The sequence below is a fragment of the Orycteropus afer genome, unplaced genomic scaffold (assembly GCF_000298275.1).
Source record: "Orycteropus afer afer isolate SDZICR_OR568_19922 unplaced genomic scaffold, OryAfe1.0 scaffold00041, whole genome shotgun sequence".
In the NCBI taxonomy this organism is placed as follows: domain Eukaryota; kingdom Metazoa; phylum Chordata; class Mammalia; order Tubulidentata; family Orycteropodidae; genus Orycteropus; species Orycteropus afer.
The window spans coordinates 6102232-6116481 of record NW_006921628.1 but is presented as its reverse complement, the minus strand read 5'-3'; the positions used below and the strand labels follow the sequence as shown (position 1 = coordinate 6116481).

At 38.9% G+C, this 14250-nt stretch overlaps 1 protein-coding gene across 1 annotated transcript in view; it reads left to right on the top strand.

The window, feature by feature from the left end:
• Nucleotides 1-10658, top strand: part of ARHGEF3 (Rho guanine nucleotide exchange factor 3) — a 102726-nt gene extending 92068 nt beyond the window's left edge. The window contains exons 8-10 of the mRNA XM_007937258.2: nucleotides 3951-4121; nucleotides 7832-8018; nucleotides 10306-10658. Coding sequence (XP_007935449.1) covers nucleotides 3951-4121; nucleotides 7832-8018; nucleotides 10306-10658 — 711 coding nt within the window. The remainder of the gene's footprint in view (nucleotides 1-3950; nucleotides 4122-7831; nucleotides 8019-10305) is intronic.
• The last annotated feature ends 3592 nt before the right edge of the window (nucleotides 10659-14250 follow it).

Below are 14250 nucleotides of genomic sequence, written 5' to 3'. Positions count from 1 at the left end.
GCCACTCCTCAGAAGGAAGATGGGGCAATCTACTTCCGTAGTGATACTGCCTCGGAAACCCAAGGAGGGGTCGCTATGAGTCGGGTCTGACTCGACAGCAAACAACAACAACATGTAAGGATGATTCAACGTTAGAAAAACAACGTAATCCATCCTGTAATTAAAGAAGAAGAACTACTTGATCATATCAGTCGATGCAGAAAAGGCATTTGATAAAATCCAACACCTGTTCCTGATAAAAAGCTCTCAGAAAAATAGGAATAGAAGGGAGATTCCTCAACATAATAAAGGGTATATATACAAAACGAACAGCCAACATTATTCTCAATGGAGAGAGACTGAAACCATTCATTTTGGGAATGGGAACCAGACAAGGATGCCATCTATCACCACTTCTATACAACATTGTATTGGAAGTCCTAGCCAGCATAAGAAGGCAAGAAAGGGAAATCAAAGGCATCCAGATTGGTAAGGAAAAAGTAAAACTAACCCTATTTGCAGATGATATGATCCTATACATAGAAACCTACAAATTGGGAAAAAATATTCAGCAGCGACATACCTGACAAGGGACTTACCTCTAAAATTCATAGAAAACTCCAACACCTCAACATCAGAAAGACAAACAATCCAGTTCAAAATTGGGCAGAAGACATGAACAGACACTTCACTAAAGAAGATACTCAAGCAGCCAACAAACATATAAAGCAATGCTCATGATCATTAGAGAGATGCAAATCAAAACAACCATGAGATTCCATTAGTAGCAAAGTTCAACAAGATAGAAAATAACAAATGCTGGCAAAGATGCAGAGAGATGGGGACTCTCATACACTGCTGGTAGGACTGTAAAATGGTACAACCACTGTGGAAAGCAATATGGCAATTCCTTAAAAAGTTGCAGTTAGAAATACCATTTGATCCAGCAATCTGTACTAGGTATATATCCTAAAGTGAGAGCCAGATAGATATATGTACACCCATGTTCATCATAGCACTGTTCATAATAGCAAAGAGATGGAAACAACTGAAGTGCCCATCAGTGGAGGAATGGATAACCAAACTATGGTACATACACACAATAGAATACTGTGCAACACTAAAGAATAATGTAGAATCTGCGAAGCACCACATAACAGGGATGAACTTAGAGGACATTATGCTGGGTGAAATTAGTCAATCACAGTATGAGAAATAGTGTATTCATTACTATAAAAAGTCAAGAAAAGGTTTATATATGGAAGGAAACTTTGTTGGTTACCAGGGATGGGAGGATGGAGGAGAGAACACTGCTAGATAGGTAGAGACAAGTATGATTTAGGTGAAGGGAAGGACAATGTACCAAAAGTGAGTAATCAGTATGGTGGCAATAAGGAAGAAGACACAGAGAAGTAAACAAGTGGTACAGACAACAAAGATAAACCCTTTTACATATACAATACTGCATTGTCAGTGATAACAAACATTAATCTCTGGGTAAATAGATGGGTAGACAGGCTGGATGATCAGGTATGTCTGGGCGGAAGGTACTATACCCATGACCATGTATAAGTTTGGCGAGTGATGTTTCTACTTATGTATTTGTACGTGCTGTAAGAATGTCCAAATATATAATAGAGCTTACAAGAGGCAAAGTTATAATAACTTCTTAGCCACAGCCAACCACCCTGAGGAGGCAAGTAGTTGGACCTGTGGGCGTGGGACCATGGTCATAGGGAACATCAAGCTCAACTAGCATAACATACTACACAAAAACTTTGTTCCACATCCTACCTTGGTGAGTAGTGACTGGGGTCTTAAAAGATTGCAAGTGGCCATCTAGATGCAATAATGGATTTCTCCTCGTCCAGAGCAAAGAAGAATGAAGAAAACTCAAAACACATGGAAACAATTAAGTCCAAGGGACTAGTAAACCACGTGATCCTCAACTTATGTGACCATGAGACCAGAAGAACTAGATGGTGCTAGTCAACCACTTGGAAAGGGATCAGTGCAGGAGGTCCTGGATAGAGTGGGAGAACAATGTGGAATAAAATTCAAAATCATAAAGACCAGGTTTAGTGGTGATAGAGCCTGGTAAGACCCTTGAGACTGTCCCCTAGTTACCCTTCAGGTCCGGAACTGAATTCATTCCTGTGTCTTCCAGCCGAACAATAAATAGGCAGATAGGGTGAACATTTACATCAGGTGGATACACTCCTTAGAGTGATCAATTGTGGAAGAACAGAAGGGCAGTGTTTGCACAGGGAGATAGCTCAGGGGATAGGACTGCACAGGAAAGGACACAGGGAAGAGGTAACTACAGGGAGGAAGTGGGAAGAGAGCTGTTGAATTGTAGGGATTGCAGTCAATGTCAGGAAACAAAATGTGTATGAACTGCTGTATGGACAGTGAATTTGCTCTCTAAACTTTAACCCAAATCACAATTTTAAAAAAAGTTTTAAAAAAAGAATTTGTTATTTTGCCTTTAATTTGTATTGTTGAGTGTTTGCTAAATTGATTTCTCATTCGTTTTTTGGTATTTTCTAACTTTTAAATATATTTCTTATGTGATTGATTAACAACATATCAGAATATCAATGATCAAGTGTCAGTGTGGTATTCTTTTGTTGTTATTTTGCCTTTTTTTGGTATGCACTACATTGTATCCACCACTGCTTTGAAATCCTTGACACCCAGTTTATTCATTCATGAGTGCTATAGGCATGGACATGAGTATACATAAACAAACTGACCCTATCATTATACCTAGTGCCTTTTCATTCCCATTTTTTTCTCCTTTATAAAATATTTAAGGAGCTCAGGTGGTACAGTTTTTAAAACACTCAACTGCTAACCTAAAGGGTAGCAGTTCAGACCTACCAGTCACTCCATGGAAAAAAGATGTGGCAATCAGCTTCCATAAAAATTTATAGCTTTGGAAACCTTGTGAAGTAGTTCTCTGTCCTACATGGGCTCTATGAGTCTGAATCAACTTTACAGCAATGGGTTTGGTTTAGTGGTTTTGACAATAAAACATTAATGTTTTATCATTTAAAATCTAACCCATTTATTGACATACCAATTTGGAAATGTTGTTTGTAGATTAGACTGAGTACATGTTGAGAGACCCAGCAACTAGCCTTTAGATCCCCAAAGATGATCCCTTCTCTGAACTCATGCATTCTGCTTTGTTTCTTGGCCAAATTTTGTATGTGCCTGTTTTCAACTGGGAGCTCTGCTGGTATAGTGCCTATGGCATTTGACTGCTAACCAGAAGGCTGGTGGTTCAAACCCACCAGCCACTCTTTGGAAGGAAGATTGAACAATCTACTTCTGGAGAGGTACAGCCTCAGAAACCCAGAGGGGTTGCTATGAGCGTGTCGAATTGACTCAACAGCAGTGAGTTGTTTTTTGTTGTTTTTTTGTTTTTGTTTTTGTTTTTAATATTTTCAACAGCATGAGCTTCCTTTAAGAAATGTGCAGTGTGGAGCTCAGTATTTATAAGTCCTGAATGTTGGATTTGGTACCTTCTATCTCTTCCTCTTGGGTAAAATTACCTATTAGCGTTAGTGACACAGTGGCTAAGTGCTTAGCTGATTACCAAAAGATCAGTGATTCAAACCCACCAGCTCCTCCATGGGAGAAAGATGTGACAGTCTGCTTCCATACAGATATACAGCCTTGGAAACCTAGAGTTGCTATGAGGCAGAAGCAACTTGATGGCAATGCGTTTGGTTTGATTTGATTATATAAATTGTGTGTGTGTGTGTGTGTGTGTGTATCTATCTGGATGGATACATTGAGATACCACATACTAAAAGCATTTATTTCTTTTTTTCCCCCTTTTCCCAAATAGCAACTTAGAGGACAGAATCTTAGAATTAGATCCAAGTGTGTCTTGGATCTAGGCTGTGCCCCTGACATTGTTAGTATGGATGGTTTGCTTACTCTCCTCTTTGTTTCCATAGATCAACATTATTCAGGGAATTGTGGCAGAAATCAACACCAAGACTGGGGAATCTGAATGCCGCTATTATAAAGAGCGTCTCCTTTACTTGGAGGAAGGCCAGAAAGATGCCCTGATCAACAGCTCGAGGGTGCTATGTTGTCATGGTGAACTGAAGAATAACCGGGGCGTGGTGAGTGGTTGTTCTCCTTTAGCGGTCCCATCCTGGGCTACTCCTTATGCTCGGCTGCTGAACTTCCTCTTACTATGACTTCCCTATCCATGGTTATGTATTTTTCAGACAAATTGTAGTTTATTGTGTCTTTTACAGCATAAGGAGCTCTGGTGGCATAGTGCCTAAGGCATTTGACTGCTAACCAGAAGGCTAGCAGTTCAAACCCACCAGCAACTCCTCAGAAAGAAGACTGGGCAATCTACTTCCATAGAGATACTGCCTCGGAAACCCGAGGAAGGGTCGCTGTGAGTCAAATCGACTCAATGGCAGTGAGTTTGGTTTGATTTTATTTGTTTTTTTACAGCATAAGAACACATTTTTCCCTGTACATATTCAGAAAGAATTTTGGAAACCAACATAAGATTGCCACCTTTTTATTTTGTTTGATTATGGTCTTCGAAAACATGGAACAGTTGACACCTCCTTCCACTTTGATTTCAGAAAATGAAGGGTGATTTTAACAGGATGTTAAAAGGATTTGACCTCAAAAAGACAGAAAACTCTTAAATTGAGTACATTTAGCTTTATGAAGAACTCTTTTCTTTCTCATGGATTGATCCCTATCCACAGACTTGCATTCAAGACTGGTTTGGTTTTTTTTTGTTGTTGTTTTTCAATAATAGTCTCCCTTCTGTTGGCTGCCTCTCTAGCTATGACTTGTAGATTGTCCATTTCCTATCTTTTATTCCTAAGATACTGAAACTTTTCCATCTCTGCTATCATAGAAATTTGTGCAAATCTTTCCTGAAGCATTAACTACAGTGAGTTTAAATTCTCCATCCGTCTGTCAGTATCTTCCACTAGATCATGCCCTTTTAGGATGGGGACCATGTCTTGTCAGTCCTTATTAGCACCTGCTCTAGGAACCTGGCCCATAATACCAGTTGCCATCTAGTCAATTTCAATTCATAGTAACCCCATGTGTGTCAGAATAGAACTATGCTCCATAGGGTTTTCAGTGGTGATTTTTTGGAAGTATAGACCACCAAGCCTTTATTCTGAGGCACCTCTGGGTAGACTCAGACCTCCAGCCTTTTTGGTCAGCAACCAAGTATATTAGCCGTTTGTGTAACTCAGGGACTGGCACATATTAAGCACCCAGAAATGTTAATTGAGTGAGTGAATGGATGAATACTTATATAAAGGAAAGGTGGATTTGAATTAAATAGAGTTCAAAATTCATTCAGTTTACCCTGTTATTTTTATGTGTAACCAGTAGGAAATCGGGTGTAATTAATGGATTCACTTAATTAAATTAAGTAGGAATTCATATTTAATTAATATATGTTTTTAAAATATCTTTGTTGAGAAAAAAGATCTCTGCTTTAAGTCTATTTTGTCTTCAATATCTAGCCTGTGGAATGAAAGCCAAAACGAGATCCTTGGGTTCTTAATTTAGCTTTGAAGATTCAAAGAACACCTTGTTAACCTGAACTATGAAGTGGCTTTTATGGGTAGGCTTGGAAATGTTTCCTGAAATCACTCTGTACATGTCATGTCATAGCACCCATTTTCAGGGCTGCTGTGGATCCAGCCAGCTGATGGTGCATTGCACAATTAGAACTGTGCTGCTAATTAAAAACATGCATCTGTTTGACTAGGGAGTTACTTGTTGCTAGGTAGCGGTATCTACTTCTTGCTAGTTTTCAGAAAACACTGATGGACTTCCATCATCTAATACTCTGGATCCTTGAAAATTCTTCTTAGGAAGCCCTGGGGGAAATAGTTGGGAAGATGCATCGCTGCATGGAATGTGAGCCTGTTTTCTTTCTATATCGAAGACTGTGTGATTAGATATGTCAAAGGCATTAAAAAATGAACTCCATATCACAGGCAGATAGATCTTTGAGAACAAAGGTGGTAGTTGGTGTTGGAAGTTTGTTTTAGTTAATATTTTTATGTTATTGTTTCTATTGTTGTTGTTTTTCTTCCAGTATACCTGTGCAAGTCATTGTGAGCAAAGTCCTGTGTCAGATAAAAAAGCATAGTAGTTTGGAGGCAAAAAGGAACTGAGACTAATAAGAGGAGTTCTAAGTGAATATTTATAACTGAGGGTTATTTTTAAAAAGTTCACCATACCATCTGAGTTCAAACTGCCTACCTTAGCTGGAATATTAAAGCAGAAACAGTGTGAAAATCCTTGATTTTTTTTTCTTTAAATCTCATTTGTTTAGTTGTTGTGCTTAATTATTTTTGTATAATTCCTAGCTCCTCCCAAAAATGGAAGTCTTAATACACTCTTCCCACCTCTCCACTCCAAAAAAAAAAAAAAAACCCTAATTGGTTATTTTGTGTGTGCTTTGTGTTTTTACTCTTTGTTTTTCAATATTTTTAAATGCACATTTAACCTTTATGACAAACATAAATGTTCACTTTTCACCCCCATATAGGGAATCATCCTCAGTTGTTGATTGCCACCAGCCAACATCTGGTTGAGCATTATTTTCCACAGTTTTCATTGTGTATGTGTGGTAGTGGTGTTATAGGATGACCTACAGCTTTATTTTCCCCAAAATATAAAAGTATGTAATAATGCTGAATGTGCTTCACCTATCACAAATCAGAATTCAAATGTTTCCATCCGTACCCACCCCTAAGTTGATATTCGCAAAGTGAGATGAGTGCCACCTTTCCAACAGGAAACAAGACCCCAACTGTAGTGTTGTGGATCTTTTCACTTTAGTTCCCAAGCATTTCCAAACTGTGAGAGGAATTGGATGGAGCCAAGTTACCACAGCTGTACCCAGCAAACGTGCTTTTATGATGTGGTTTAAGACGAGCCTTCATTTTGAGACTTCCTTTTTGCCCATAACACACACATCAGTTATCAACCTTCTAAGTACGACCTGTTCAGAGACCCCAAATTCTGATAAACTTAGAAAAAGAATTCTGATCATCTTTCTTTGTGGTTGTAGTAACATGTTCTCATTCCTTGGAGAACGGGCAGTGTTCAGAGTTGGAGCTCCTTGACAAAGCTGATAATCAGCTCTGTGGTCAAAAGAACAAGTGTTTTTAGGGCTCAAGAAGTGAAGATTAACACTGGGCTTTGATAGACCAGTCTCATCCTTTATAGACTGTTGTTAATTTTGATCTATTAGAATTATATGGGGTAGTATAACCATGGAGGAGTCCTTGGGTGCTAAAAACAGTTAATGAGCTTGACTGCTAACTGAAAGTTTGAAGGTTCTAGTCCACCTCTTTTGGCAATCTCCTTCTGAAAAATCAGGCATTGTAAACCTTATGTAGCAAAGTTCTACTATGAGGTACATGAGTCTCCATGAGTTGAGATCAACTCAGTGTCAGCTGGTAGTGCTGGTTGATATAACCACCAAAGCCAGAGGGTGCTGACTTTTTACCTTCATCACCCCCTTTATTGTTTCCTTTTCTCATTTTTGTCTTAAGGAAGCTAGAAACTGTATGCCTGCACAGGTTGTGAATTACAATGTGCCTAGTACCCCAGGAGTTGGCAGCCCTGTTATAGAAAGGCTCTTTCCAGTGGACCACTGGGGAGGTGCTCCTATAGGAAAGACAATGGATACATCTACATCTGGAAAGCTCACAATCTGATGTAAACCTGGTACCTGGGGACCTCCTATCCACAGAAGTCTATAAATCAATGACTTTTTAGATTATTGCTTACGTAAATCCGGTTAATTCTTTTCTTCTAGAAACTACATGTTTTCCTGTTCCAAGAAGTGCTTGTGATCACTCGAGCTGTCACCCACAATGAGCAGCTCTGCTACCAGTTGTACCGGCAGCCAATCCCCGTGAAGGACCTCCTACTGGAAGACCTGCAGGATGGAGAAGTGCGGCTGGGCGGCTCCCTGCGTGGGGCCTTCAGCAACAATGAGAGAAGTATGTATGACAGCTCATGTTGACCTTTTGAATGATTTTGGTTATGATCATAAGTCATCAATTCATAGGGAGTGGTAGGGTAGTAAAATGAGAAGATCCAAGGCCTTGGAGTCAAGTGAGTTCTATTGTTGTTGCATTGCTCACTTATTGTGTAACCTTGTTGAACCTTCATGAGCCTGTTCCTCATCTGAAGAGTGTGCTCCTACTTCATAAGCCTGTTATAAGGATTAGGTGAGACACTGTAAGTGAACATAACTGGTGCTCCTTGGACAGTGGCGCCTTTTCTCTGCCTCCTCCTGTTGGAGAAAAGCATGTGTAATACCAGATAATCCCTTGTAGATACTAGTTTCACAACAATGAATTTTACTTTTATGCTGGCAGACTTGTCATAAGAATGGTCACCTGGGCTGACGGTTCATCTGTAACATTACCTGAATGGGATGGTCTAACTTGAGACTTTATTAAATGGAACTTAGATGATGATGATGTTGTTAGTGCCATCGAGTTGGCTCCAACTGATAGTGACCATATGTACAACAGAATGAAACGCTGCCCAGTCTTCCATCATCATCACAATCCTTGCTGTGCTTGAACCTATTGTTGTAGCCACTGTGTCAGTCTGTCTTATTGAGGGTCTTGTCCTTATTCGCTGACCTCTACCAAGAATGATATCCTTCTCCAGGGACTTGGTCCTTTCTGGCCATGTGACCAAATTATGTGAGACGAAAGTCTCACCATTCTCGCTTCTAAGGAGCATTCCAGCTGCACTTCTAGAATAGGTTGGTTGGTTCTTCTGACAGTCCATGGTATTTTCAATATTCTTTGCCAACACTTAGATAGCAATATCTATTAGTATTGTCCATATGTCTAGTAGACTGTGCCTAGAACAAAGTTAATTTCTTTGCCCTTATCGAGCCTTACACTGTAAAGGAAGAGATAGATTATAAACCACTAGATATTCTGGATGCTCTTGAGAATGATAAATTGTGGTAGGGGGACAGAGACAGATAGCTGTAGGAGGTCTATTTTAGATGAGATGGTTAGGAAAGCCTTCTTTGAGAAAGTTACATTTATACCTCCTTGGTTTACATAGATATATTTTCAAAATGTTTAATATACACTGTTTTTCACCTATTTATCAATACTTCTACCCTACTGTTAATAATTATGATAGTAGTAATCCATATTTATTGAATACTGTGTGCCAGGCTTTGTGTAAAGACTTATCACATTTGTTACCTGTAACAATCTTTTAAGTTGTGTTGTCTTGGTTTCCTTCAAGTACAAATAAGGAAACTGGGGCACAGAGAGGTTAAGGTGATTGCCCAAGAGCAAAGGAGTAGAGGCTGAGTTTAAAGGATTAGTATTACCTTAAGCAAAGATGGCTAGTGATGAAGCATCTGGGCCTACCCTGCCCTTGTTGCTTCGCCACTAAGCCATCTGGAGAGGTGGTTCCCAGCTATTGGCTATTGGCTATGGGGTTAGAGCAAGCGAACTGGTTCAAATTAGTTCTGTGATCCAAGCATTGCACTTGGTAGGTAGGACCCATTAAGTGTCAGTCAGTCGTAGTATAGTTAGACTAAACAAAGATTACTTGCATATTGTGTGCCACCATTTTTCAAATGTATATTGCTCCTGTTGAGTTAATTAAAATGTAATTTCATTTAAAAATGAAACTAAATATATAATAGTTCCATGTCTTTACATATTTTCTCAGTGAGTACTAAGTGTACAGGTACTATCATGTGGAGTGTTGTAGATATGTGTGGACATTACAAAGAGCATCTTAAACTTGGGAGTGCTGTAGCTTGGTCACCTATTAAAATTACAGATGATCAGACCCATTCTACATCAGTTGAATCAGAATCTCTTAATAAGTTCCTGGGGCCCAGGATCTGTATTTTTAACAGGCTCCACAGAGGTTTTTGATAAGCAGCCGGTTTTGATAACCAGTGCTCTGAGGTCTCCTGAAGTGCAAGACTGACTTACTCCAAGCTGATACCTACTTACTACTACAGCAATTGTGGGCAGCTGAGAACTAGTGCTCTATGGACTCCAATTGATTGATGATGGCTGCGGAAAGGAGCTGAGCCTTGTGCTGGATCAGTGAGGAAACATTTTGTAATCAATTAGTGATGTCTGCACATGGGGTTGCCATCAGTCAGAATCAACTAGATGGCAGCTGGTATCCATGAGCCTGGGGGATTAGTGTTACTACATGTTTTATCTTTGGCCTGGGGGTATCCTGTTTATTGACCTTTTTCCTCCATGTGTTTTTCATTTCTAGTTAAAAACTTTTTCAGAGTAAGTTTCAAAAATGGATCCCAAAGTCAGACCCACTCGCTACAAGCCAACGATACCTTCAACAAACAGCAGTGGCTTAACTGTATTCGTCAAGCCAAAGAAACAGTTCTGTGTGCTACTGGGCCGACTGGAGTGCTTAACTCCGAGGGACCATTCCTAAATCCCACCACTGGGAGCAGGGAGCCACAGGGAGAGACAAAACTTGAGCAGATGGACCAATCAGACAGTGAGTCAGACTGTAGCATGGACACAAGTGAGGTCAGCCTTGACTGTGAGCGTATGGAACAGACAGACTCTTCCTGTGGCAACAGCAGGCACATTGAAAGCAACGTCTGACAGAAATGCATGTACTTCCTGGAAGTCGCCCTGTGTCTTACCTGTACAGTATTTGCATTCCACACATGGAACAGTTTGGAGAAGCACTTTTTAATATTTTTGTGACCGTGTTGACCCAGTCACTTATATCTGTACCTTTGTCCATAGTACTGTAACTGCCAGTCTGTCTGTGTAAGCTGGAATTTGTGGCAACTATTACCCTGTGTTGTATTTCACAAGTGTCTGGATGGATGGAGAGGTACTTGAACAAATTGCTTTCAGATGTCCTGCTGGATTTTAAAAAAACAGAAAATGAATCTCTGAACTACTGTTTAATGTAGACTGCTTAAAGAGTTCCTCCGTGTGTTCCTCTTGTGCTCTCCTAGGTCTGTGTCATGGTAGCTGACAGCATGGAAGCTAGAGAACCTTGCAGACAGGGTATGAAGAAGTCTCTCTTAGTCTTGTGATGGCACTTGAGAGAGAACTGGGAAAGTTCTATGCCTTGGAATAAGTTTGGTTCGATGACATTTAACCAGAAAGCATCATTGAACAACATCCTTGGGGATTCCGGAGGCTTCATTTTGCAAGGGAAGAAGTGCTGTGTTGACCTTGCAATTTATTTCATCCAATGGAAGCTTGATGCAATAATCTGTTAGGACGTGAAATAGAATCTAACCTTAAAGGACTAGTACAAAGCAGCTGCCAGCTCCGAATTTGTAACAGAAAAGCACATTGCACCAAGAGGGCTCTGTAGTAGTTAGTGGCTTGCTTAAAGAGCCATTTCTAGCCATCAGAGTGGAAAAATGCAAAGGACCTGGGGAAAACCTCCCAGGATCACAAGCATGCCCTGTCTTCACTCATGCTGTTTCATCTCTCTTGACCTACTCACACTTCATAGCATGAATGAAAAGGTGAGGAAAAGAGACAGAGACTGACCCTGTTTACAAAAACATGTGAGAGAAGAACTTGGCATGGGATGTGCATCATCATAACCTTATACAGGAAGTATTAGATTTCTCTTCTGAGAAAAGTGAGAGCCTTGCATTTTCCTGCTGTGCTTCTGGGTCATCAATTTGCCCTCTCTGACTCTGTGCTGTGATCAGTGTCATAATTACATTCTCCAGAGGCCAATTGAATTAGTTCTTTAATTTCACACAGTGGTTAAACCTCTCCACTGCTAACCAATACCTGGCAGTTCAATTCCACAGTCTGTTCCATGGGAGAAAGGTGTAGCAGTCTGCTTCCATAAATATTTACAACCTTGGAAACCAATAGGGCAATTCTACTCTGTCCTCTAGGGTCGGAGTGAGTTGGAATCAACAGCAGTGAGTTTTGGTTTTTATGGTTAATTAGGATCAGTTAGCCAAACTAGAAACCTCTATGTCCAGCCTTGACGTACAGTACAGGGTAGGTTGCAGATCTGGTGTGTGGGGGGGAGGCAAAAAGTTAACTAAATACTCAGAAATGCTCCCTATGGGTGTAAATATTAAGGATGACATGTGCAAAATTATTACCCACGCCAGCACTAGTAGTAATGATTCTAAATTATTGCCAAAAAAGTTTTTCTTTATTTTAAATCTTGTGTCTTTAAGTTTACAGAAAAAAAAAAAAAGCAGTCAATACAACATCATTTTATTATGTACATTACATCGTGTGCACTCAAAGAAGCTGTGTGATAAGATTATCAATATACAAACAAAGTAGATTGCTTTATTAATTTTCAAAAACAAAAAAATGTTGTGGTCAATCTGGCCCTGTAAAACATATTTCTGTATTTATAGATTTTGAACATGGTGAATTTTTTTCTATTACAAGTTTATTTAAAACTGCATTATTTCTCAAATTGTTATTCTTTTAGCGAGCGAGTGAGCCTGCTGTAGATAAAAGCAGGGAAGAGCTGAGAAAAGTCATTGATGGTGAAGAAAAGAATGAAATGAACCATTCTTTAAAAAGGAGCCATCAGCCACTTTGGCCAGTGTGTTGAGACAAGAGGTCTGTCAAGTATTGCCTATGGGAAGAAAGTAAATGAATGTTTTGATGAAATGAATGTTTTTGTATAATGGCCTTAAACTTTTCTGGAAGCATTTCAAATAAATTACATTAAAATGCTATCCTTTGTGTACATTGTTTGCCCTACAGACGTCAAATTTCATCTGCCATCCTGGGACACTCTTTCAGAAATGTTTGATTATGGTCCCTAAATACAAACTTTAGATTAGGGTATGGGTGGAAATAAATGGTTTGATTTCATCTATCAAAACTTTTGCAGAACTCATATTTCTAAGATCTATTTCCTCAAACATTCTTCATTCACTTATTTGCTTATTCATTTTTAGCAACTATTTCTTCAATCCATACTGTATGTAAACTCCAAATTTTTCCCAAATTCAAATTCACTTCTGTTGACTCTCCTCCTTTTCGTCTTCCCACCCTTCATTTTTCTTTTCCTTGTCCATTTTCAGTGCTACTTTGGATCAGGAATGTCATTTTTTCTATTCCGATTATTGTTTCAGTTCACCAAAATTTTAAAAATCTGGTTCTGTTCCACTTGCACTTCATTGACCATGACTAAACCAGTTCAAGCCTTTTTTTGTTTTTTTAACTCTCCAGTCTCAAATTTATGTTCATGCGAATGGGTAACCTAGTGCAATTTCATCTGAAGAAATATGGCTACCAGATTCCTTCCTTTTATTGCAAATACTAGTGCATTATTACATTAACGCAAATTTTGTTTGTCTCAAGATTTTGTAATTAGTTTTAAAAGTAGCAATATTAAGCTCTTTCTGTACATTAGTTGGGAGCTCTGGTAGCATAGTGCCTAAGGCATTTGACTACTAACCAGAAGGCTGGTGGTTCAGACCCACCAGCCACTCCTCAAAAGGAAGATGGGAAAATCTACTTCTGTAGTGATACTGCCTCAGAAACCCCAAGAGGGGTCTCTATGAGTCGGGTCCGACTCGACAGCCCATAACAACAAACAACAATGTACCTTAGTTAATGTGTTTGATTTTAATCACTGTCCCAAAATATTTCAATACAAAGAAAAACACGATGTAAAATATATTACTGTAATTCTGTTTTTTTAATATACTGGAATTCACTGTACCACTAAGTTGCTTTAAAAATAGTATTGTGATAAAAGAACTCTGAACATATTGTGTAATTATTAAATTGAAGATTCAAAACACTTTTTTGGTAGGAAATTCTCATACTATAAAATACTGAAAACAATTTTCATGAAAGGAACGTATCACTACTAACACATAATAGTCACATAAAATTGAGGACAAATTATTCACAGATACTAGAAATACAAAGTGTACTATCCTACCTAATACATTAATATATAAAGGCAAAGTGGAATACGATATTTAATATTTTAATATTCACCCTAGTTGTAGGCTGAGGAATGACCATACATTACATAAACATTTTATTACAAGCATAGGTTGAATTCATACACAGTTATACAGTTAATTAAGAAAACATCATTGCAATAAACCATAATTACACCTAATTGAAAGAATGCCTGTATTTTTTAATTTCAGCCATCCCTATTGTCTTGCAAGATGAATTTCAAACCTGAGAAAGCTCTCAACACTGACCTGAGTAG